This window comes from Microcaecilia unicolor, chromosome 3 (assembly GCF_901765095.1).
Source record: "Microcaecilia unicolor chromosome 3, aMicUni1.1, whole genome shotgun sequence".
NCBI lineage: Eukaryota > Metazoa > Chordata > Amphibia > Gymnophiona > Siphonopidae > Microcaecilia > Microcaecilia unicolor.
Genome location: NC_044033.1, coordinates 356,765,562 through 356,792,666, shown reverse-complemented (window position 1 = coordinate 356,792,666; position 27,105 = coordinate 356,765,562). Strand labels below are relative to the sequence as shown.

At 40.8% G+C, this 27,105-nt stretch overlaps 1 protein-coding gene across 2 annotated transcripts in view; it reads left to right on the top strand.

The window, feature by feature from the left end:
• Positions 1-27,105, top strand: part of NHSL1 (NHS like 1) — a 451,367-nt gene that overhangs the window by 373,152 nt on the left and 51,110 nt on the right. For both annotated transcript variants that reach the window (XM_030198527.1, XM_030198528.1), the window contains exon 3: positions 2,927-3,054. In XM_030198527.1, coding sequence (XP_030054387.1) covers positions 2,927-3,054 — 128 coding nt within the window. The remainder of the gene's footprint in view (positions 1-2,926; positions 3,055-27,105) is intronic.

Sequence of the window (27,105 nt, the reverse complement as noted above, 5' to 3'; positions counted from 1 at the left end):
GGCAACTGAATTCAGCAATAAAAAAAAAATGCAGAAGCTGCTTTTGGATTTAAATGAAGCACTGTTAAATGACATTATTTATGTCTTGTTTGCCTTTGATGTGGCAATAAGAACCTTGTCTGCGGATCAGACTCCTACCATTTGCAATGTCCTTCCATCACATGCCCAGTTGCTCAAGCATCTTGCTCTTACTGCAAGAGATTCATCCATTGTTGCTGGCATCAAGGAGCATTTATAACACTTAATTAACACTTATTTTCTTGTTCATCTGCTACACAGTGTTGGGTTTCTTCTACACCCACGTCTGAAGGACAATCCAATTATCTTTCCAGATTATGTAAAAATACAGGCAACCATATCTTTGAGAAGGTTGTACCACAACCAGATCAAAATGGAAGGCTCGTATCTATCAACATCAGCAACTTAGGAACCTCCACATTCCCAGAAAGTGTCACATCTGTGGAAGAGCCCTTCTCCAAAAGAATGAAATTGGATGTTAGCAGTTTTATGAGCGATTTTTATGGAACAATACCTCCTTTGAAGGCTATTGTTATTGAATTAGACATTTATGTTTGAGTGATGCAGACGACAGTGCTATGATGTTTTGGGGGTTTTTTAACAAGCAAAAGTGCTGGCTGCAACTTGCATGGGGGATCCTGTGCATTCCCTGCTACCAGCATATCTTCTGAAAGGCCATTTTCTATGTGGGAAGGACTGTGGAAAACAAGAGAGAGAGACTGAATGAGTCCAGATTTAAAAAAGCATAACAGTGCTTCATAGGGTATATTTCTTCCCATCTAGGGCATACAGAGCGAGTTGTATTTTATACCCCTGGACATTTTAACAGGGTGGATTAGGGTTCCATGGTGTAGTAGAAGTCAGCTATTGTTGGGGTTGGAAGGGTAGAATGTGGGGGGAGGGGGGTTATAGTTGCTTTTTATATTTCTGTTTGTGATTTATAAACAGTTGTACAGAATATTGTTCCTTTTTATATTAATTTAAATATAAAATCACATGTTCAAGGCTTGTGCAAATGAAGACAGAACCCACAGGGACAAGGACAAGTATGTGCAGGGACCAACTTTGTTTCCATGTCATTCTCTGTCACCTGGTTCTCCAGTGCTTCTCTTTTCACTTGAAGTGCTATGATGATGGTAGTTTATTCTAAAGATCTGGGCCGTACCAACATAGGAGTTCTGTTTGTGAATTCAACACCAGGTTGATTTTATACACTTGCAAGTGTTGGCTATTTTCCCCTTTGTTACTCTGGACACACTTTTGAAAATCTTTAGGGTTATTTCCTCTAGTACCACTGTCTCTGGCTTCTTAGCTTTACTTACTATTTGGAGCTTCTTTTTTGTCACTCTCTGAAATTTATTTTTCATTTCTTGCAGGATCTTCAAGTCCAGTTTATCCATAAGCTTTCTTAAAAAGCACGCAAACAAAAAAAACTTGAGTTCTCAATTCAAGCCAATCTGATTTAGCATGGGTTTTTCCACATGTTCTTCTGCATAGCACGGTGGTCTTTATCTACCATCATTTATGGTGTTGCAAGCTTCATTTTAAAAATTGATTATTGGCCACTATAAGCTCTTAGAAAACACAGATTTAGAGTGATGGGCATCTGTTCAGCAGAGCTTCTAACACATGACACCCACGTCTACCCCTTGCCCCCCAAATGTTTAAGGGAAAAATGTTTACGAGAAAAGCTACATTGGCTCCCACTCAAAGAACGCATCACGTTCAAAATATGTACCCCAGTTCACAAAATCATCCACGGAGACGCCCCAGCCTACATGTCAGACCTGATAGACCTTACACGCAGGAACGCCAAAAAATCATCCCGCACATTCCTTAATCTTCACTTCCCCAACTGCAAAGGTCTAAAATACAAACTAATGCATGATTCAACCTTTTCCTACGTGAGCACACAATTCTGGAACACGCTACCGCGCAACTTAAAAATGATCTATGAACTAACCAGCCTCTGCAAACTACTGAAAACCCATCTCTTCAACAAGGCATACCACAAAGACCAACAAATATGAACTCCAATACAAATATCCAGAACTGCCTTACAATATTTGCTTGTTAAATTACTAGTATGTTCTATCTTTTTCATGTACTCAAGATCCTTCTATAATGCTAAATGTATATCTTCTCACATGCTTCCACTATTCATGATGTATTGTAAGCCACATTGAGCCTGCAAAGAGGTGGGATAATGTGGGATACAAATGCAATAAATAATAATAATACATTTTTCCTCCATCTTGTTGCAGTAGAAAATTCAGGGATTCTACTTTTATTTATTTATTTTATTGACACTGAACAAGGTTCCTAATTGCCTGACAGAAATATTCTATTTTTTTCCAATAGTTTACTTCTGACATAATAAGCTTTAGTAGCCTGCTTTTAGCAATTAAAAATAAACTGTATTTAATTAGTGCAGAGAAAACCAGCAGAGTAATTGTATAAACAGAGCACCATTGGTAAGGCTAATGCATGCTTAGGAGGCATTTAAGTTCCCTTCCTCTGGCAATGTTGCAACTAATGTGTAAATTCATTTAAAATTGTGAAATTCATGTGAACTGCTCTGATTATATGCAACTTCCTGGTGTAGTGGGGGGGGGGGGGGGTTGACCACGTATGTGAGGTATCATGTGGTATCATGTGTTTACCTGCCATGTTTTATATCTTAATTGCAGAACTAGCTATTGACTTCTAAACACAACAGATGTGAGAATGCATCATTCTATTACATCATGGTGCTTATATATGGCTGCTTCTATTCAATGTCTAATTGTATTTTGAACAAAAAAAAAAAAGAGATTGTGACAGTGTTCTCTGGTTCCTGTGTAAAATGAAGCTTACAGGAAGGAACAATGCACTCATTCATATTTCCTGCTAATATCTTTTTCTGCAGAATGTGACAAACTGCGTAGGGATGGATGTCGGAGTTCTCAATATTATTCTCAGGGCCCAACCTTTTCCACCTCTTCCAGTATGGTCTGTACAAGTTACCAAGAGGACGAGGATGACAAAAAGGGAAAGGTAAGAAAAAAACTGCATGTCTGTCTCAGACTATCATAAGAGAGAAAATCAGCATAGTGAGCTTTTGTGTGTGTTCTATACAAAAGTAAGAGGTTTGTGTTTGAGAGAAAAGGCATAGTCAGTGTGCCAGAGATGGCCTATTGTGCTGAATCAGCCATAGCAGCTGTTCAAACAGGTTCATTGTTCCTTCAGCTGATATGCTAGGAAGCACAAGGAGAATAAAAGAAGCACAGTGTCCTGTTGCAAGGACATGAAACATACCCCAGCTTGGAGTCATGTTCCACATACTGGTAACCTTTCACTTTGCAGCAGTAAGCATAATGCGTTAGGTAGAGATATATATCCTGCTTGCTTCATCCTCTTGCTGAGCGCATGCTTTGGTTTTCCTGATGATGGTTTATGACTTCACCATATACACTTGGGGCTTTGGTTCATCTACCATAAATCTCTTGACTCGGGGGGGGGGGAGCCTTGGCATTTACTGAAAGAAGTGAGTGAGAGACAGTGTTAGCAGTAATGACCATGGATTGTGTGGCAAGATGAGAACTCGTGCCTATGCAGTCTTCTAGGATTTTACAAGAGCTGGGTGGAAGACACTGCAGAAGTCATCTTGTTCCAGTTTATTTTAATGTAAAACACATATTCCTACTTAGAGAAAATCGCCAACTGGTTCAACCAGTTTTCCTAAGTGTCAATCCTATGCCTATCATATGACTTAAAGTACAGTATAAGAATATCTTAAAATATCCAAGTCAAAGGGTCCATATTACTTTAAAACTTAGTGCTATTCAAACTCAGAGCTGTGAAGCAATCATGCTTATAATACAGCCTAACGGGTACTTTATACAGATGATATAACCAGCATAAAAATGCAAAATGTGTACCTATAATGTAACTAATCATAGTATGAAAATATATTAACTATGTCGGATGTTCTTAAATCTTATGAGCAAATGTTTGCATAATTCAGCAAACAAATCATTTGGCTTTTGTAATCTGTCAAACATTTTTGACATGTCTTATTGAAAGTGCAAGTTGCTATCCCATATGAAATAAAAATGTAAATAAAAATTATAAAGCTTACTACACCTAAAAAAGAAAAAAGCCAGGATGGCCTTTCACTTATATTGACACAGACTAATGCCAAAATTGAAATGCTGCGCATTCTGAACTCAAAACTTTTTTTATAGATATTGCCCATGTTGTCAAAACATTTGAAAGTCATATTTCCTGATTGTATTATCTTACTTAAAAATACCTTTGGCATATGTGCACCTAAAAGATGTACTGTTAGTCTGCATTGAAGTGTCCAAAAGATATTTGTAAATGTATTCTTCTTTATCACAAAATATAGTAAACAGGAGTACCACTGCAGATGGTCACTTGGAAGTGCGGCCTGCACTGTGAGAATATATAAGATACATAAAAAGGACTGAGAGGGGTGTCCTTAAATGAGCAAAAAAATTTGCACCACAAAAACGATCTTACGTTATCGTAAGTGCAATCCAACAAACCAGTCGTGTTTTTTAAAATCTTTCTTTCTCTCATCTCTCGCAAACCTTCCCAATTTGTCTATTCGAAGGTTCAAGTTGCTGCCCCATATGAAACACACAAAAGTAAAATTAGTGATGATAACTTGACTGCATCTAAGGAAAATACTGTGCTAATCTCTCACTGACACTGACAGAGAGTAATACCAAAATTGAACAGTGCACATGCTCAGTTTGAAAGATATGTAGATAAAGCTCGTGCTGTCAAAACATTTGCAAAGCACATTTTCTGATCAAATTCTCTCATTTAGAAATAACTTTTGCCTACATCCGTTTAATAACTGCAGTTAATCCACACAGGAGTGTCCACAAAGTATTGTGAATATATGCTTCAACAATATATAGGAGATCTTCTACTAAAGGACATTAAGCATTCCTTGCTACTGCATTCAGGGGTTTTGCAGTAGGTTTGGCTGTTTTCGTGTGTTAAACCGAATCTTACTGAATTTTTTAGAAATTTGTCTCTTGGGGACGTGGTATGGGCAGGGAGTGGGTGTGGACGCGTTAGCCAGCTAGTGTGTTACACTTACTGCACAGCTAACTGGCTAATGCGGAATAGACATGGACCCACATACTGCCTCCTAAATAGGAGATACTAAGTATTTCTGCATTAAACAGGAGCAGGTACTGCGCGTTAATCTGAATTTTAACACATGACCTGCAGTGGAAAGAGGGATGGAAGGAAAGGAGAAACCAGGAGGACCAGGGGAGGAGATAAAAACAGGAAAAGGGGAGAGGCAAGAGATAGAGGGAAGAACAATAGAAAAGAGGAAATGGAAGGTAAGGAAGGAGGGGGAGGACACGGGAATAGGAAAGGAGAAGACAGGAAAAAAGAGGAGGCCTGGAAAAACAAAAGAGAAGGGGAGAAGATCAGAAGGAAAGGAGAAGGATGGGAAAAGGCACAAGAGGAAGAATTACAGAGTACCGCAATGAAGTGTGTCAAGCTAATTGAGAACGTACTTGGACAGCTGCACTAGAATATTATTTTGACAGAGTTTCTGGGGGTAAGACCATGGATCTGAGGAGTCAGCAGGTCTCCCTTCAGATCCATGTACTCTACCAGCACTCAGAAAGCATACCAGAAGACCTCCTCTTTATACATTTTTAAGGGAAATGATGCGGACCATTCCATTTAAAGTAGAGGCGGATAAGCCCAAGTGCCTAAGATGGTACTGGATTTTTACCTAGCAGTTTTCACTAGGACATATGCCCACAAAGATAAACATAACTTACACAGTCCGGATCGAAAAGAGCTCTTACAAAATTCACCCAACGTTTTGTTTCTTTTGACCCTATTATGACCTCTACTAAATGCGTGATTGCATTTTTTTTTTGTCCTGCCTAAACAGGCTTCTCTGTACAAGGGCATGTTTTAGAACCGTGGCAGTAAGTTGCCATCTGAACTCAACTTCCATGGAAGAGAGATGCAAGGCTTCAACTTGGATACCTGTCCACACATGGACATCATGTTTGGATGGGAACTGTGATTCAAGAATACCCATTCTGTCCTGAGGAGTTCCTGAGGTTTAGAATACAACTGTATTCTCCCTACAGCCCTTTTTAAAAATTATTTCCAGATTGCTTTTATGAAAATAACTAAATAACTTAGAAAATCACCTTTAGCCACCAAAAACATGTTTTTTGCCAGTTGGCATTGTGGTCTTCTGTATTTTGCTTTCATTCATTCCTTCATTCATTTATTAGGATTTATGTACCACCTTTTTGAAATAATTCACTCAAGGCGGTATACAATAAGGATAAATCAAGCATAACCAATAGACAATTACAGCAGTAAAAAATATTCAAATAACAATGCAAAGTATGGCATAGTATGCTACTTACAATGTCAACACAGAACATTTTAATCGACAATGTAGGGTATAAGCAAAGAACATATAGATAGGTAAGAGAGTAAGAGGAGTTAGAAAATAAGGTGACTAATTTAAAGAAAGTTGCACATGAGGTCAGAGAGATGGTTAAATATTATCTCAGCTAGGGTAGGAGTGGATAAACATGTCCTGCTGCAGTATGTGCAGCCCGAGTCAATCCTTGTGTGTGTGAGTGAGACTAACAAGTTAGTTAATTCTTCCATTAAAGGCCTGGTGAAAGAGCCAAGTTTTCACCTGCTTCCTGAGGTAGATAGAGTCTTTATTTAAAGGCTTTAGCTAAGTATTGTTACTTGCAAGGACTACTGTCCTGCTTTGTCGTCTGCCAAAGTAAAATAAATTTATTTATTAGGATTTATTTTGCTCACCTGCAGCAGGTACTCTTAAAGGACAGCATGATACCAGTGCTTCCCAAAACTCGCCCATCTCCCACAGGTATTGGCTTCTCCTCGTGAAGCTTTGTGACAGACTGAGATGGCTCCAGTCAATGACACTAACATAAGCTCTTAGTTTGGTTACGCTTCTGTAGCCTGAGCTCTTTTTGGATCTCACCGATATGTGAACACTGGTACTTTACCACTCTTGGAGAACATGTTACAGATAGCCAGCTTCTTTTCTTTTTTTTTTCTTTTATTGGCAGTTGATACGTTATTTCTAAATCGGGACAGTTTAAGCAGAAATTGCTGTGCTGACTGGGTTCAGATACATTCTTGGAAACCGTGCAGCTGATACCATGGTTTTTGAGAGAGAGAAACAGATTGGGTGGTGTGGGGGTGGATTGGCACCGATTTAGCTCGGTATCTTCAGCATCCTCTCCTCATCATACAGAGTTCTGCAGCAGAGCACATTTCTGTCCCTCAGATTAATGAGACTGTTCTTGTGTAGATCGAAGCTGTAGATGATTATAAAGTTGTTTGGGCCAAGTGAAAAGAGAAAATTGGAACTGGGGGTTAGTATGTCGGTGTCAGGCTCATTTTTATATATCTTAGCAGGGATACAGGTGATGGTAGTGGGTGGAATTATTGGGAGAAAAATAGCCATGGTGAGAAGGATTTCTTTTTTTTGTTTTGTTTTGTTTTGTTTTTAAATGGCCTCAGCTGAAGGTAGACGCATGTAACGGTGTTGTAAGAGGATTTCTCCACTGCCTGCTGCCAGGCTTTATAGAGAACAGAGAAAAAGTATTTAAAATGTGATTTCCATATAGTGTGTTTCGGGGGAAGGGCAGAAGTAGAGAATTATTTAATACTACATCATGATAATTTTTTGCTGAATCTGGCTGTTGGTTGGCCAGTGCTAACATGATTTGTAGACATGCTGTTTTGCAAAGGTTGCGTTTGTATTGGTACCTCCTTTTTTTCTACCATTGTTTTAAATAAATGTCAGCCTGAGTCAGAGGTTCCCAAAATTTCTTGGTTCACAGTGCCTTTTGTGTCGAGTAATTTTTTCACGACACTCCTAAGCAACATTTCCTTTCAGCTGTTCTCCCTGCCCCCCTCCCCCACTACAACCATAGTAATGAGTCCTACCTTTGGTGGCGGGGAGGCCCAGGGTGCTGCAGTGCACGGTTTGGGAACCACTACACTAGTAAAAAAAAAGTGCAGTATAAACAGTGTCTACATTACTATAAACTAATACAAAACCAACATATGACACTGTAAATTTGGCTATATAGCTCAAGTAAATATTTTATGTGAAGAGAATCCCTCAGAAACCTATCGGACAACCAGTCCTAGGTTTAGCAATGGACAAAATATTAGCCGCTGACACGTTTCTATCATAGGGATTTTTAAACTCTTCAATTTCGTAAATGTCTTTTTAAAGTGCTTTTGAAGTGCTAAACGTGCTTAAATCAAATTCTTTTCTTATGATTCTGACTGAAATCAATCTTTATATCGGGGAAAGCGCTCATTGGATAAAGTGCAACACTTAGCTTATAGTCCTACGGTGCCACCGTTTCACCGTGCTGTGGCTTCCTCAGGGACTCGCGTTGCAAATACTTCTTGTTCAGCTTTCCATACTTTAAATTTTCTGAAAAAGGATTTACGATCAGAAAATTTAAAGTATGGAAAGCTGAACAAGAAGTATTTGCAACGCGAGTCCCTGAGGAAGCCACAGCACGGTGAAACGGTGGCACCATAGGACTATAAGCTAAGTGTTGCACTTTATCCAATGAGCGCTTTCCCCGATATAAAGATTGATTTCAATCAGAATCATAAGAAAAGAATTTGATTTAAGCAGGTTTAGCACTTCAAAAGCACTTTAAAAAGACATTTACGAAATTGAGTTTAAAAATCCCTATGATAGAAACGTGTCAGCGGCTAATATTTTGTCCGTTGCTAAACCTAGGACTGGTTGTCCGATAGGTTTCTGAGGGATTCTCTTCACATAAAATATTTACTTGAGCTATATAGCCAAATTTACAGTGTCATATGTTGGTTTTGAGCCACTACACTAGGCCAGTATATTCAAAGCATTTACTTGCGCAGACCCCATTCTCACTCACAAGCTTCTGCTGGTCACCATTATATCTAGCATGGTGGGAGAGGCTAGAAGCCGTTAAAATGGTTTTAATCTTGTAAGTGAAATTGTAAATAGGGTATAAAAAAATGCTCACCCAGGTTTTGAACGGCCACTGGTTGGTTGCTGCTGCTGCCTGTGGCGTTTTGGAGCTCCTGTGCTGTGCCAAACCTGGGGTTGTCCTGGGTCCCGCGGGGACTGAGGCTACCAGGTGAAGGAGAGGTTGCAGTTAAAAGCCCATTTGTTTCAACAAGTGTATTACTCATGATATAACAGATTTTGAGTTATGTTTAATTTGTAAGTTCAGTGTTTTTTAATCATGTCGTTCTTGTACATTGTCAGAATTTATTATGTATGTATTATTGTATGCTGCCTAGATTTGTAGATAGGTGGGATATAAGAAAATCTTAAATAAATAAAAACGTGCACGTGCTGATACAGACAGCCAGACCTACCAGAGGAGAGTGAAGAGCCAGATCGGGTCCGGATTGTAGAAAAAAAAGCAGCGACTGGCTTGGTGATGTGGGAGAGTTTAGGGGGAGCTTTGAAATATCCCTCTGCCCTACTGTGTGTTTCACTGCAATGCTTATATTCTGCATTTTTAAAAAAAATTCTCAGCAGGTTATAAATAAAACATACACAATAAAACAAATCAAACAAAATACATAACACCAACATACATAAAACACTACAGTCTCAAAGTCCTTACAGCAATTCACCCTCAGCTTCAAATTCTCATTTTCTCCTAACCCTGGTAGTGCAAGACTTGATTCTCGATACATAAATGTCAAACTTCACCATAAGCTTGGATGAACAAAAATGTATTCAGCTCTTTCTTAAAGAGATCAAAACTCTGAATCTTTCTCAACCTGAGGGGTAAAGAATTCCAAATAAGCCGGCCAACTGTTGTTAATATGGTTGAGTGATATTCCTTTAAATGCACAGACTGAAAAGATGGAACCTCTAAAAGAGCCTTATTTGTTGATCTCAGATTTCTTACTGGTTGGTATAAATGTAGCCCTGCTGCAATGAGCACAAAAACTTTATTATTCAAAACTTTAAATGCCAAAGATGCATAGGCGGTCGGCGATTCAGCTGTTTGGGGAGGCTAAAGTGGGCAGGGCTAGGGTCAGGGTATGGGTGTGGCTAGGGTAGTGTATGGGGCAGAGTAGAACGGAATGGAGCAGGTTAAAATCCTTGGAGTGGGGGGACAACACCTATGTCAACAGTAAAATGACAGTGGGACACTTTTGAACACAGCATGGAATGAGTCCTTCACTATGTACCTCTGGTGCAGCTGTATTGGCGGTCTCCCCAGTTACCTCTGTAACTGATTGTAATGTGCACACTGAATAAACTCCAGAAATTATATGCCAAACAAAAATCAAAATAATGCATCAAATTAATACAACATATTAAATGGAACAATATTTGCAGTATTCTGAAAATGTATGCAAGTACTTTTAACATTTGGCTCCCAGACAAACAGCTCCTTAGTCCAGCATCTTCCTGTTCACCATGTGAGCAGTGATGTTCAGCAACACTATAACAGAATTGTGGTTAATGACAACCATAAAATGATTCGCCTATCAGTTTTTTTGGCAAGTTGCAAAGTAGCCACCAGGATTCAGATCTGCCAGCCTTTAGTTTATTGTAGAGAACTTGTTTGGAATATGTTTTTATCAGTATTAGTCTGAGAACCAGGTAAGGACGGATTCAAATCCCACTGCCACTCCTTGAGATCATGGACAAGTCACTTAACCTTCCATGGCCTTGTGTAGAAACAGACTATAAGCTCCGCAGAGACAAGAAAATACCTAGTATACCTCAATTTAACTTGCATTGAGCTACAACTGAAAGAGACACAAGCTGAATCCACAATCAAGTACCAGGCATACTGTGAAGTAATACAAAATCACTCAGGACCTATAAATCAATTCTGCAATACCATAACAGTAGTAACTTGCAGAGGCCACACAATAAGGGCCTTCCTAGGAAAGGCAGCCCCATAAGCATTACAGTAGGCAGTAGAACATCAGTACACCTAATGGAAAGCTGGATAGTACAGAATCAGTGCTAACAGAATACCCGGACTTTTTCAAACAATGTCGACCCCCAAGTGTAGAACAAGTAACCATAAACTAAATAGAAATATGTAAACAAAAATTAAACTGAACCCTCAAGAAGCTGCACTCTGTATACGGTGCAACATCAGAGAACTAGAAATGGTGATGCATGTTCCTCTGTACTGTGCAAATATAAAAAGTGCAGATGTAAGTTCAAAAACGAACATATTCCAATTGCTACATTATAAATTTACAAATAAAGTGAAAACAGAAAATAGGGTAATACCCTTTTTTTGTACTAACTTATTACAGTTTTTAACTAGTTTTCAGAGGCCAAAACATCCTTCTTAATTTTGGACAAACATTTATTTCTTACTACATTTGTACCCTGTGCTTTCCCACTCATAGCAGGCTCAATGCGGCTTACATATTATATACAGGTACTTATTTGTACCTGGGGCAATGGAGGGTTAAGTGACTTGCCCAGAGTCACAAGGAGCTGCCTATGCCTGCAGTGGGAATTGAACTCAGTTCCCCAGGACCAAAGTCCACCACTAGGCCAGTCAGCAATATACTGTCCAGACCTGAAAGAGAGGAGGTCTTGGCCTCTGAAAGCTATTCAAAAAATGTATTTAGTCCAATAAAAAGGTGTCACTTATTTTCCTTTTTGTCTTTTATTTATGTTTGTTAACTTTTTAAAGTGGACTAACACAGCCACCATATTACTTCATCCTAAATTTAAAAGTAAAATGATTTTGTTTTTAACCTTTGCTATCTGGCCATTTCATTTTTTTTTTAAATTGCGTTGGCCCCAGTCTCTGGTTACTGCTTTCCTGTCTTCTTTTAACTCTTTCCAAGGGTCTCCTTTTTTCTCTTCTGTCTTCTTCACCTTTTCCACTACATCAAACAACACTGATCTGTTCCTTTCAGCTTTCTTCCATTTTTTTCTGTCTGTTTATTAGATTTCATTCATGTTATCCAGACTTTAATCTCCTCTTTTTACTGCGTCTACATACAGCTTTCCATTTCTTTCTCTCACTGGCCCTCCCATTCTCCTCCTCCTTACGCTCCAGTCTTTCACTAACTTTCCTCTCCCCCCCCCCCCTTTCCATCATGTTCTCTCTGTACTCCTGCAGTCCAGCATCTTCTCTCTCTGTCCCTCCCCCTTCGACCATCTAGCATCTCCTGTCTTATCTCTCCCCCACCCCCTCATCTAGCATCCTTCTGTCTCTCTCTTTTCCCCCTCCCTGCAAGCCAGCATCCCCTCTTGTCCCTCTCTCTCTTTCACCTGCTAGCCAGCATCCCCTTTCTTTTCACTCTCTTCCCCCTCTCTTCCCCATCCAGTATCTCCTCTCTATTTCTCTCCCCCCCCCTGCACCTACCATCCAGCATTGCCCATGTCTGTCTGTCTCTGCTCCTGGCATGCAGCATTGCCCATCTCTCTTTACTCCCCCCTCCCACCTGCACCAATCGCTCTCTCTTCCCTCCCCTCCATATGAAGTATTTCCTCTGTCTCTCCTTCTCTTTCCCTGTCTTCCCCCCTCCCCACACCATTCAGCATTGATACTGCCTATCTTTTTTTCTCCCCCTCCTATGCAGTATTTCCCATCTCTGCTTTCTCTTTCCAGCCCATGCAGCATTGCCTATGTCTCTCCATCTGGCATGCAGCACTTCCCCTGTCTCTCTTCTCCCCCCCCCCTCGAACATTTAGCATTGCCCATTCTCATCTCTATTCTCCCATCCAGAATTGCCCCTCTCCCCCCCCCCCCATGCAGTACTGCCTCCTCTGCTGTCTCTTGCTCTGCAGCACATCCAGCATTGCCCCATCTCTTCCCTCCCCCCATCCAGAATTGTACCGTCTATCTTCCCTCCCCCCCCCCCCCCATCTAGCATTGCAATGTTCTCTATCTCTTTCCACCTTTCCAGTCTTACCCGTTTCTCTCTCCCTCCCCTTTCATCCGTTGTTGCCATGCAGCACAATATCCCTCCCACTGCGCCTTGCTGGGTCCGCGCTAATAAACAGCCAAGGCAGAGGCCCGGGACCACCACTGTCTGCCTGCTGCTATTGCTTCCTGTGCCAGTCCCGCCTCCTGTGAGGTAAACTTCCAGGCCAGCACAGGAAGCAGTAGCAACAGGCAGATAGCTGTGGTCCCATGCCTCTGCCTTGGTTGTTCATTAGTGCGGACCTGGCAAGGTGCAGCGGGAGTGATATTGTGCTGCTTAGATGGTGGTGGATGAAAGGGGAGAGAGAGAGAAACAGGGTAAGACAGGATGGGGGAGGCAGTGGGTTTGGGAAAGGTCACGGTTGGCTCCCCAAGCCTCTTATACGGGACATCTATGCAAAGATGTTATCTTATACTTATCCTTTGCTCAATAGGAAGGCCAGTGGAGTTGTTTTCAACACAGGTTAAATATACCTGTAACGAAAACATCCTACAAAAACTCTGGCCACAGCGTTTGTGTCATTTGCAACACTTCTAACACGTTCTTTGATAATCCTGCCAAAAGACCTTTACAATAGTCAAAACAAAACATGAATCGCTGTCAAAAGTTGCTATAATTCAAAAACTCTTTTAAGCATCTCAACAATCGCAATCTAAAAAAAGACGTCCTTAATCATTTTCTGCACATAAAGTTTCAGAGTAAGAGAAGAATCCAAGATGACTCCTAAATTACGAGCTTTGTTAATTAAAATAATTTCATTTCCAAATGTGAAGGAAGCATATAAAAATACCCAGAGAGCAGCTAAATATGCCTTAGCGACATTTCAGCTTTAAGTGATTAGCTTTCATCCACTGGCTTATTGATGACAAACATAATCTGAGAAACACCAGAGTATCTTCTAACGATTTTTCAATAGGGACTAGAAACTGAATACCATCAGCATAAATTCAGAGTTGTAAACCTAAACAATTCAAGCGTCTACACAATGGTAAGAGAAAGATATTAAAAAGCACAGTAGACGGACAAGAGCCCTGAGGGATCCCTGTAGAAATGTCAAAATCTGTAGAACAGTAAGTCTTTCATTACACAGAAACACCTTTCTGAAAGAAAAGCGGAGAACTACTTTAAAACACCACCATTCAGGCCAATTGATTTTAGTCGTTCAATCATGATGGAGTGATCTATAGTATCAATTGCTAATGATATATCTAGTGAGGCCAGAAAATAACACCTACCTTTGTCAAAACTGGTTCTAGCAATATCCAAAAGAGAAATTAACAAAGTCTGTGTGTCGTGATTAGTTCTAAATTCAATTGATTTGGGTCCAGTATATTATATTGTTCAAGAAAATGTAATACCACTTTTCTCTATTATCCATACCAAAAAAGGAAGGGACAACATAGGTCTATAATTTCCCACACAATTCTGATCCAGTGTCTTATCCTTAATCAGTGCCCTCGCTTCACATGTTGCTGTGCAGTTATGGCAGATAGCCAAATAGAGAATTCCAGTTCAAAAAGACCCAGTATCATCTTAGCTTCCAAACATTTACTTACAGAACAAACTGAACAAACAAAAACTTAATGTAAGATGAGAGAGAATTAAGAGTACCTGTACTGAGCCAGAGTCCATACCACTGAGTCTTTTTGTGGAAACTTGATTGAAATTCAGTGTGAAAAGGAGGTGTTGTCCTGGGACAGTGCAGGTCCTTGTCAACAATGGAGACCTTGGTGCTAGAAGTAAATGGCTTTACTTTTACATTAAGCAATCACCAAAACAAACAAAATGAGACCAAACCACTGGATCCAGTTGGTCACCCTTGGAAGCAGCATCACCTGCTTGTAGGAGTGATCAGCTAGGAGTCAGGAAATGGGTACACATCCCCCCAGTGGTGGAAAGGGGCATTTCTTAGTGTCAGTTTACTTAAGAGTAGCCATACTGGGTCAGACTAGTGGTCCATCTAGCCCAGTATCCTGTTTTCCAAACTGTGGCCAAGCCAGATCACAACTACCTGGCAGAAACCCAAATCGTGGCAACACTCCATACTTACACTGTTCTGAATCAGTGGGCATTATCCCTTTCTACCAGCAGATGGAGGTAGAGAAAACTGAATTCAACCACTGACATACTAGCTATAATTTGTGGTGCTCTCTAAAACAATCCAGGTGGTAGGTTATGCTATGGTGCTCTGTCCTGGCGTAGCTGTCCACTTTGCTGACCACAGCTGTAGAACGTGGTTGAGCCTAACGGCTGCTCCCAGGTCACAGTCTCAGAACTGTACCTGGTTGAGCTCGAAGCTTGGCTCTGCAGACCCCAGTTGCACTCCTTAGTGCCTCTGGGCAAGACTTTGGCTTGGTTTCAAGAGATCTCGCCTAAGGGGTGCGGGTCCCCATCCCTCCACCATTCTTGGTTGTTCACCCTGTTTGGGTGTGTCCTCCACGGGCTCCCTCTACAGTTCCCAAGTGCTTAAATTCCACCCAAATTGCACTGGGCAGCCCTTTTCCCTATTTTAGAGAATAAAGCTTTTTGCTGCTTCTGTCTCTTTAAGGAAAAAAAAAAAGGAGGCAGAGCAATCCTGAACAGGGAAATCCCCTACCTCCGGGTTAAAGGATTTCTCTGTAATTATTTCCTTAATTGGCAACCCTAGAGAGCCTGGGAAGGAGCAGCATCCATTTCCCCAGGTGGAGGCAGGTTCAGGCAGCTTGTCATTTCAAAGTACAAACATCCAATGATTGCAAAACAGTGATCTCAATAGGAGAGCAAAGACTCAACACAGCGGAGGCGGGGTCCAGCATCGTCATCACCCACATATTGTGTGCATCTTGGTACAGGGACAGCCGCCAAACAGTGCAATTACCTTCATTTACTGTATTGAAGTTCATGAATGTGTGACATCGGGATTTTCAATTTGTTTCTAGGACGCTAACATTTTTGGAGAAATACAGCCATGCCGAGTCTTTCCTCTAATTGAGAACCTGTTCTGTAGTCATTGGATGTTTGCACTTTGACCACACGATTGTGGCTTTATGAACTTGTGTGCATTAATAAAGCACGTTTTTTTTTCAACCAGAAGTTTTTGGCACTCCTCCTTGGATTACCCTGTCTCTAAGTCATCTTCCCCTGTTTTTTTTTTTTTTTTTTTTAATTTTTATGAAGTCTTTATTAAACAATGTCAAGATAACGTCACGGAGTACAGCAAACCGGAACATGTATGCAATAACATAGCTGACCATTTGTTGTTTTGTTTTTTAAATATTTAGTACTACATTTCCAATTAATAAATTCTAATAAAATACTTTTTTCTACCTTTAAGCATTTTATTTTTCTATTCGCTTTAGCCCCAGGATCTCCTTCCTTCTTTTCTCTGTTTTTCTTTTTTTTTTTTCTGTTTTTGCCGGGTCTTTTATTTGACATTTCCTGTCTGTCAGTGTCAACCATTTATTTATTTATTTATTGCATTAGTATCCCACATTTTCCCACCTTTTTGCGGGCTCAGTGTGGCTTACAATACATTATGAATAATGGAAATACAATTTGTTACAATTCAGGTTATGGATTACATTGTGAAGATACTGTCCTGTCCAGTATCTCTCCTCTGTGGTTTATGGACTTTTCTTTTAGGAAATTATCCAACCCTTTTAACAAATTCCAGACTTTAATTAAAGCATTTTTTTTAACCTGTGGAAATAGCTCTGAAAATAACCTCCCTATGTCCATTCTGTTTATGGCATTCCTAAAATTGGAGGCCACAAACAGGCTTGAAATTTCAAGTTTTGTCCACAATTATTTGTCATGTTTTGTGTATGCTTGATCCAAGTACTGGAGCAATTTTATGGTTTGGTTACTCTTGAAACCAAAGGATTGGCAAAAGCCTTACACAGTGTTTCCTTTGTACCATAATGGTTATTCTGAAAACTAGACCTGCTTGTGGTGCTTGAGGATGGAAAGTGAGAACCAGTGCTTTAAAATTTGAAAGCCTTAATGACTAGTGTAGTGACCTGAGAACCAGGGGGACTAGGTCTGATTCCTACTGCAGGTCCTTGTGACTCTGGGCAAACCACTCCAGAGATATTTTTGAAATTGTGAAAATGTGTGTATTTTGGAGGAAGTGTTCAGGTTTGTTATCTGGGAAGAAGGAAGCAGTGAACTGGAAACCACCACCACCATCATTTGTAAAGTGCTTATACCCAATATATCAGACACATATAGTAGAAACGTAGGGGTCCTTTTACTAAGCTGCGGGGAAAAGGGCCCTTTGCTAGTGGCGAGGGCCATTTTTCCCGTGTCAGGGCTCTTTTTTCCCACAGCCGGAAAAAGCCCCACCCCAAAAAATTAGCCATGCGGTGAGATAACTCTTATTGCATGGCCATTTGGCGGGGAGCCTTTACTACCAGCCACTGAGGTGGCGATAAGGGATCCCACACTAACCCGGCGGTAACCAGGCAGCACGTGGCGATGCCCAGTTACCACTGGGTTATCACTTCGCAAGTTTGAGGGGCTGACTGGGGTACTTAGTTCTAGTGCTGTATACTGGCATGTTGAAGACCCTCAGCTTAGATTTTGGCTAACCAGGTTGGCTGGAGATGCTGCATTCACAGTCCTCAGGTTTCAGGGCTGTTTGCAGGATGTTCTTTCAGCCCAGATGTTTAAGCCCTGGCCCAGGGTCATCTGTGCAATGCCCAGACTATATAAGTTTGGAGGTTTTGCCTCTGGAGTGAAGGAGATAGAAAAAGGGACAAAATCCCTGTTTAGTTCCAGTTGAAGACTCGTGCACCAGATATCCTGCTCTGAAAGTATAATATAGAAAAGAACCCACCAGTTTGTGAAGAGAGGAGAGGGGCACCTGAAGCAGCATTTCTTGAGTTATAATATCTTTTTATTTTTGTATTTTTTTTTTTTTAGTTTTTAGTATACCTCATTTTATAGTCTACACCATATTTATAAGGTAAACTATCAAAATCTTTTTTTTTTAATTCACATTCATAGTTGCCATTTGCTTTCTAGGGATACCGATTGGCTTTATACCTTTTTTCTTTATCTTTAAGACACTTTTAGTAGAAACCATTATAATTATACATACTTCTTTATCAGAGTACCCACTGAGTGTTTTACATTAATTTCATTGCATCACAAAATGTATATGCATGTTTTACTATATTGCACAAAAGATTTGCCTTCATTTTCATCACTAGTACTTACACATCATTCTTCTTTACATTATTAGTCACCGTTTCTGGATATTTGCACTAACCCTCTTATATACAACATTTGTATGTCTCGTTTCCAGCTTTCCCTTCTTCATTCTATTTAAGATTCTATAAATATCGTTACACTTTTTTATGAGAGCTTTTAGATGTATTTTTCCAACATCATTGTCAAACTCAGTTAAACATGCATAAGTGCCGTTACACATCATCATGTTCACTTATATCACAAACCAGCAATTACTCCTCCTCCTCCTTTTTTGGCGTCATTCTCCCTTTAAATACACCCTGCCTCACGTTCACAATTTTCAACACTGCCATAGCGAAGCTCTGCACATCACCTTTGCTGATTATCGAACACTTTAGAGGTATGTTATTACTTTATCTTTCGGACCTTATATCTAATGGTTTCCACAGCACCTCTAATGTTCTTTAATGTTCTCCTGCTTGAGAGGTTTTTGATTCATTGTTTTCTTGATTGTGCACTAATGCTATTCAGCACAATTGCTTCCCCCCCACGTTGTAATTCATATGCATTTCAAAGACCACGGTTTTTCCATTAAGCCAGCATTTCCCAAACTGTGCGCCGTGGTGAACTCGGGGGTGCCGCAGTGTGCAGACAGGAGTTCATGTCAAGCGGCGCACAACCCCCCCCCCCCCCCCAGCAATAATCCCCACTACCCTAGTTTGTAGCGGCACCGATGTGAGCTACACATGGCTGGGGCAAGCTCAGCTGTGATTGGTCATGGAGCCTGTCTGGCGCCTAAAACGACAATCCTGATTGGGAAACAAAGAGCCTCACTCCTTGCTTCCCAGTCAAGATTGCCCTTTTAGGAGCCAGACAGGCTCTGTAACCAATCACAGCCGAGCTGTGATCGGTAGCTTTACAAGTGTGATTCTGAGGAAGACAGCTGATGCAGTAAAAGTAGGCAAAGGAAGCTTGCAGGGCTGGCTCAGGCTGGAATCACTGTCGGTGACGGCTTGCAGGTAGACTGGGGGAAAGGAAAGAGAGGAATGGATAATGGGGGAAGGTGTGGGGGGGGGGGGGGGGGGGGGAGAGGAACAGATGCCGGGCAAGGAGAAGGGAAGAGGAGTGGATGATGAGCACTTGAGATGCCAGTGAAAAAATAAAACAAGTAGTATTGAACCTAGTAATTTATTAAAATGTCTGTCTTTTTGAGTAGACAAAAAGGCATATCCTTTCTAAGTTGAGAGGTTTCAGACATCTTTATCTGTAATCATATGTGTTAGTTATTTCACAACCATGAAATGAAGATAATACTCTGGTTCTCTGTGGCCATGACCAGATTCTGGAGAAGGTCAACTTACTGAGATTGACTTTGCTTGACCGGCTGTAGCTTTGATGAATCAACAACCTCATGATGAAGCAATTCAAATCTTGCTGGATTAGTGCACATTTCTAAGTACCAGGGAAGGAATTCAGATTACAGCTTGACGAAGCAATGGACAGTAACATGGATACTCACTTGATTTGCTACGCACAGTTTGTAGGTAGTGACAAAATTGCGGAAGACCTCTTTCGTAAAAGTATCACTTCTGGTATAAAGGCACAAGACTTGTTTGAGATCGTTGACACTTTTATAAGTGAAAACAACTTAGACTGGGCTATCTGCGTTGGTGTCTATACAATTGGTGGACTCGCTATGTCTGGCAGTTATAGAGGATTGCAGGCACTCATACGAAGCAAAGCCATTGACGTACTTTGGACCCACTACATAATCCACAGGGAAGCCCTTGCATCTAAACAACTCAGTCCTCCACTGAACCTAGTCATGGAAAGTGTGTTGAAAGTGGTGAACTTCATAAAAACTTGACCACAGAAGGCAAGGTTTTTAAGAAAAAAAATGTGTGAAGATATGGGATCTGAGCACACATCGTTATTTGACCCGTAACTTAAATGTGTTTTTGAGGAGCACCTAACACAGTTTGAATGGATCTTATTGAGCTGACTACAGACAACCGTAAAAACAAAAAATTTGACAGCATGGAACAAACAGTTGGTATTAATAACAAAAGATGAATATCCTCTGCTAAGTTGCAGTGTCCAATTTGATTCCAAGTTTAAGAAGTGCTGTGCTCAACCGGCGCAGACGTCTCATTAGTAAGTAATAATTTTTAGTTAAGAATAAAATATTATTTTTCTTTCAATTTAATTGTTTGGACCTAACTACTTTAATAAGCAGAACTGTTACGGGGAGGCATATTTTCAATGCACTTAAGCTTCCAAAGTTCCATAGAAACCTATGGAACTTTGGAAGGCTAAGTGCTTTGAAAATATGCCTCTTTGTGACGGTATTTCTTTAGACTTAGGGGTGCCATGAAAAATTACTGATACACTAAGGGTGCCTTGGCCCAAGAAAGTTTGGGAACCAAGGCACTAAGCACTATTTTATCATTGTTATTTAGAGTTTATGTGACACCTAATGATTCACTAAGCACTACCTCAACTTCCATTTCACATTTCCTGTTTATATTCAAAGAGCAGGCCTTTTGTTTATGTTCAGTGAGCATGCTTTCAGTTTGCATTCAGTGAACACACTTTTTCAAACTCACTTTTTTCAAACACTCATTTATATCCGGCAAACACACTTCCCCAAACGTTTGTCTAAGAAATATTGTTTTGTAACGGAAAATATTTTCACTATTAGTCATATCACTTTGTCACATTTGTGTACTGCCATTCCTGCTGAACAACATCCTTTCAACACTTTTTCACTCTTTTTTTTCACCCAGCATCTAGTTTCAGCGTTGTTGCTGTACCCTACTCTGCCAACATCAGTCTTTTTAAAGGTACGTTTGGCACAATTTTTATACATACACAATCGCCTATTTCTACTAAATTTCATACTGATACATAGCTGTTATCAAAGACACATCAGCGTCTTTCCCCACTCCTCCCATTAGCTATCCATTATTCAGAATGTATAAGTGATGCTTTTATTTAATGTTTACCGGTCAATTTCATCCTTTTATATTTCTCTGAAACCATCAGCAAAACATTTTTAGAAGGATATTTCCCCCCCCTTCAAAAAAAAAAGAGGGCAGGTTTTACTCATTTTAACACCTTCAAACATGGCTAATTTTCTATTTATAACAATGCATATGTTGCCGTTCTATTATAGACTTGTTCCTGGTTTACAGTTTTCACTTTATGCCTACTCCCACTGTTCATTTTGGCACTACAAGATACAGGTTCACATTTTATTTAACCATTTATTTTCTATCTTGAGTATATATGTAAATTTGTATCCCACATCTTTCAATAAGATGATTAAATAATCTTTCTAGTTCAATCTATGTCCTATCCTGCAATTCATATTTTTTAAGTACAAGTGCACCCACTACAATTAATCTTTTAAGAGGATATATTGATTAGCTTTTGACAATCTGTTTAACATTTAGTTCATATGTTTTCACTCGTATTTCTAAATAGGATGATTACCTTTGAGTGCAATTTTGGTGTTATTTTGCTATTTAAATATTTCTGTGTGTGACTTCTTGTTTATTTAACCCTTTCATTTCAGTATATGTAGATATGTGTTTTATTTTTAATTCTTTATTTTTTTTGCAAATATATTTTTATGCATATGTATTAGTTTTCGTTATTTTCAAACTCCTGAGGCAGGCGCTTTTACCAAAACACGATGCCGTGTCGAGTCAATCTATAATACAGAATAAAGTGTATTATTACTTTTCATTTCGTCTCCTTGTTCCTTCACGCTACTCCCCACACTTTTTTTGACTCACTTTGTTCATAGCGGATCCAGTTTCTCCATCTAGATGGTTGACTCTTACTTATAATATCTTAAGACAGAGGAGCATAACGAGCAGCGGGGATGCAATGAGATTCCTAAGTAATTGTTTAGTAGTTAGTAGCCAGTTCAGAAGTTTTGACTTATTTCATTAAGCTTGCTGTTTGAACTGTATATTCTATGTCTAATAGTTACATGTTACAAGTTGTTAATTAGTGGCTGTTGGATCCACTTTTAATTTTAAGTGACACCATTACTTGTTCACTTTATGCTTCATGTAAATAGAAGTGTGCAAGCTGGAGAGTTTGATGCTCAGGTGAAAGAGTGTGACTTAGTTCCAAGTGCCAAGCTAATTAACACAAGACAGATCAGCAGCAGGTAGGCCTCATCAGAACTAAATGATTTTTTCCCCCAATTTGATAAATCCTCTTGGTCCCCTTTTTCTCTGTTGTGTATCTTTATCACTTCCTTCTCCTTTTCTATGGTGAGGAAGCCCGGGTAGCTGTAAAAAAAATATATTTATAAAGGGTAAACCCCCTTCAGAAGAAAGGTCGACCTAGAGAGGGAATTCTATTAGAGTTCTTTCTCCAGAATTGGCCCCTGGGGTAATTGGACCGTTGGCCCCATGTGAAAGACAACCATTTGCCTGTGAGGATGGGGAGGAAAGGTGCTAGTTCCCTTGGAGTCATACAAGTTTGTGCCCCACCCCACCATATCGAGAGGACAGGAGAGCCTTTTTTAATTCATTTGCATAGATACATTTGCATATGGATGTGGAATCTCCCAGCTTAGAGAAGAAGCATTCCTGTTAGGACTAAAAGTCTGTGGAACTGTGTAAAAGACTTAATTACTAAGGGATATAATTGTAGAGTTGGACTGTTAGAAATAACTAATATCATGTTTGATTATTTCATCTTAACCCTACGGGGTAGCTACAAGAAGGTCTTTTACTTCCTGGAAACTACTTGGAACAGGCAGTTTAGGAGTAGTTCTTAGCGCTGTCAAGGACATGCCAGACCAAAAGACTTACCCCTACGGAAGGAAGTGTCATTCCTGGTGGACCCTACCACATTCTATCAAAGGACATGTCAGTACAAACAGAAAAGCCAATGCTGGAGGACTTACCACACTTTTCAAACAGTTTGTTTATATCTTCCTGTCTGGCTCTGTTCTTCTGCTGATTGGCCTTCTTTAAAGCCTTTGCAGCCTCTTCTGTGTGCTGGGCTTTCTCTCTCTCTCTCTTTTTTTTTTTTTTTTGTCCCTTCAGGTCTGTTTATCTCCTTTCTTCTTTCTCTGGCCTAATCAAATTGTCCCCGTTTACCCTCTCTCCCTCAGCCCACGCTATCCTCTCTCCCCCACCCCCCATATCAAGTTCAACATAGTATGTTGTGTATCTGGCTTTCCTTCTTGCCAATCCCAGCCAGCCACTTTTCTTTACTGTCACTGCTCTCTTAGGCAGCTTCTGTGCCCCCCTGGCACTGCCTGTCTCAGCTGAATTCAGCAGTAATAATGATCCCCAATACCATGCGTGGGAGTCCTTGCACAGGATCCCTTAGACTACCAGCAGAGTTTGCTGTGAATGGGAGTGGGGAGAAATTGTAGTGTAGTAAACTTTGGGGTGAGGAGGTATTGAGAGTAACAGCACCTGAAGCAGGAAATATTTATTCAGAAATGCCACTGATGGCAATGTTTGAAATTGTTTTGACAAAGTCAAGCATGAACACAGATATTTTGAAACAGTCATACCAACTAGGTTTGAAGAATCACAAATGAAAAAATCAAGGGTACCTAGTCTCATGATCCTTTGAGAAAGGGTGATCTAGGCAGTCCTGTGGTTCAGTTTGTTCCTGGGGAAATGGGGCACAAAAAAAGTTTTTAAAATTCTGCACACAATATTTTTAAAGTTCATCTGTAATATTTGTACTGAAGAACCCTAGTAGTAGCCTTGGCTCCTCCCCTACCCAGCCTTGATTCCCCCTTTCTGACTTTCTTCCTCCTCAGATTTAACAATCTCCATTTTAGCTTAAAACCCTTCCATACACTTGATCTTGCTTCCAGCAGGTTTAAAGCCCTCCCCCTTTTCAATCTTTGACTCCCCTCTAGTATTTTTTCACCTCTCCCCTGTCTTTCCTTCCCCTCTGCTTTCCTGTTTTTTTACATTTAACCCCCCCCCACACACACACCAAGACCCCCAGCTCTAGTTCTCTCCCCACTCATCAGCAAGACCCCCCCCCAATTTCTTCTGTTCCTAAGCTCACTCTCCCTCCATCATTTCCTCTGCTTCCCTTCCCTCAGTTCCCTCCTCTAAATAGCAAATATTTTTAGTTTGTCCTCTGCACCCCCTCCACCCCCCACTGTACACAAGTCCATCATGCTCTCTGTCCAGTGATGTATCTTCCTCTGCCACCCGCTTTCAGAGTTGCTTTGAACTTGTGGCTATATGGTTTCCTGCATGGTTGGAGAGAAACCAGGGGTGGTTCATTCCAGTTCTGGAGATATACCACTGCATTGCTGGAGATTGAAGGCCAAATGATTGAGGTTTTTCTCGCAGGCCCCAGCCATGTCTAGAACTTGTTCTGGCAGATCATGTACATTCCAAAAACGGACATATTCCAATCAATAAATAAAAACTAAAATTGTTTTTTCTACTTTTGTTTGGTCATTTAATTTTCCTCATCATGTTGGTTCCAGTCTCTGGTTTCTGCTTTCCTCTGCCTTCTCTTAACTTTCTTGCCAGGGTTTCTTGGTCCATTTGGCATTTCTTCTCTCTTCATGTCCACTATCCATCTTCCCTCTGTGTCACTATCACTCTACTTAGTATTTCCTGTGTCCCTGCGCCTATCCTCCCACCATGTTAAGTATTCCTCATCTCTGTGTCTGTATTCTTGCCCTATCCAGTATCACCCTTCTATCACCCTTCTGTGTCCCCATCCCCCCCTCATATGTCATCATCCCTTTGTGTCCCTATCCACCCCCCCCCCCCCCACCTGTTCAGCATCTCTCCCTCTCTCCCCCCTTCCTTATGCCTTCCTCTCTAGGGTCCCTCTCTTTCCTACTCCTGACCCCATTTCTCATGGGTCTACTGTCTATTTCTCTTCCTCCTTCCCTCGCAGATCCTAGCCATATTTCATATATTTCATTTCCTTCTATCCCCTCCCCTTTCCTGCATTTCCCTCCCCTTCCCTGCATGTTCTGCATCCTTTAGCTCTCCTCCCCCTCTCGTGGTATGGCAGGTCTCCCTTCCTCCTCCCTCCCCCAGTCTGGCATCTCTCCTCTTCTGCCCACCCCCACCTGCAGTCTGACATCTCTCTTTTTCCCTTCTCTCCCTCCCTCACCCCCATGTTTGGTATTTCTAGCCTTCCTCCCCCCTCCCAATTCATGGGTGCATTTTGCATCCTGCACTCCTTGCTCCTTGCAGCACTGCCCTCCTTCACTGTTCTGGGCCTCTAGCAGCGTCCATGTCAGTGAGGTAAGCAGCACTGCCTTCAGCAGCCCATGCAGGGACAGGAAGTTGCAGCAAAGGGAAAGCATCCGGGGCTGTCGAAGGCAGTCTGCTTACCTCACGGACACTGACGGCAGCTCGGAACATTGAAGGAGGGCAGTGCTGCAGGAAGGAAGGAGTGCTCCACGAATGCTTGAGAGGATGGGGCTTTGGCATGTGAGCGGGATTCCGTGGCCAAATGTGTGTGTCACATGCTAAATGCATGTGACATGGTATGTCTGTGGTTCAGATAGCAGTCAGGTTTAATGAAACTGAGGAAAAGAAGGATGGCCTGTTGCATGATTGAGGGAGGTGGGGAGGAGAGAAACCATATTGACCACCACAGCTTAAGCTGCATTCCTATTATGTAAAATTCAGCATTGCCAGAATTAACCCCCAGAAGTGTGAATTGGGAACGCTCAGTGAATGGAAGTACTATTAAGCCACTCTTGAGCAGGTTTGGCATAGAGCACCTCTGAAAGAAAATTTAAAATGGCACCCAAAATGCTGCTTGTCTTAGTGTAACCTACCTGCCAGCAGGCCAGCTGAGAAAGAAATGCTTAACTGTAGAAGAGCATCTGTTTGTGCAGAGCAGGGGCAGAAAATGATGATTTCATACAGAATAGGGATGGAGTTGCAGGAATGATTCCATGCCTCAGGGCAGATAAGAGAGGGCATGGTGTTTTTGCTGTACTCTCCAGTCAGAGCACCCACTAATGCTGTTATTGAGGAAATTAATGGTGATATGTTTTTAAAGTGGTCTTCAGACATTTGTGAAAATATGTACACTGCATGTTAATATAAACCTGTCATGTGGCAATCTTGTGACTGTTCTCACTTTGTCTTTGTCTTTCCTTCTCCTTTCATTCAACAGTCTTGCCTGCTAGGCTGCATCTCTCACTTTTGCCCTAGCATCTGCTGTTACTTGGTTCCGTGGAGCGTCAAGGTACCTGGCCCTTTAATGGCAGCATCCAACTGCCCTTTGCACAGCTTGATGCCGCTGTAGCATTAGCATGTCTCACTCTGCTTTTGCTTCCAGGAGTAAAACATTGAATGATAGATTCTGTTAAATACCATGTGCCCAAGAGGTGTATGTCGGTGTAATTTCTCTGTGCCTCCGCCCTCTTATAATCCTTTGACATTTACAGCTCATAACCACTGCATAACAAAAAGTTGGCTTGTGCCCTTCCCTATCCTTCATACCTGTGCTTTTATTGATAAGAGTTTTCATTTGCATTGTGGACTGCAGGCATAATTGAAATAAATGCATGCTAAAAAAAATTGTGACATGGAAAAATATTAGAGTATGTGGTTCGGAGTAAGTTTTTTTATTTTTGCAAGGGAGGAGTGGTTGTAAAGGGAATATGACTTTTGGTTTGGCAATATGGGGTCTTTTTACTAAAGCTTAGTGTGTGCTAAATGCTAAGAAGCCCTTAGGTGTAAAATGGGCTTCAATACAACTAAGATGTTCCATTCAATGTGGACACTCAAAAGACTAAAACCTTTATTCCCTAGAAGCATTTTTCGCAACCTAGTACAGTAAATGGTGCTAAGTCATCAAGACTACTGCAATGCACTATATGCTGGCTGTAAAGAGAATATCATCAAGATACTTCAAACTGCCCAAAAC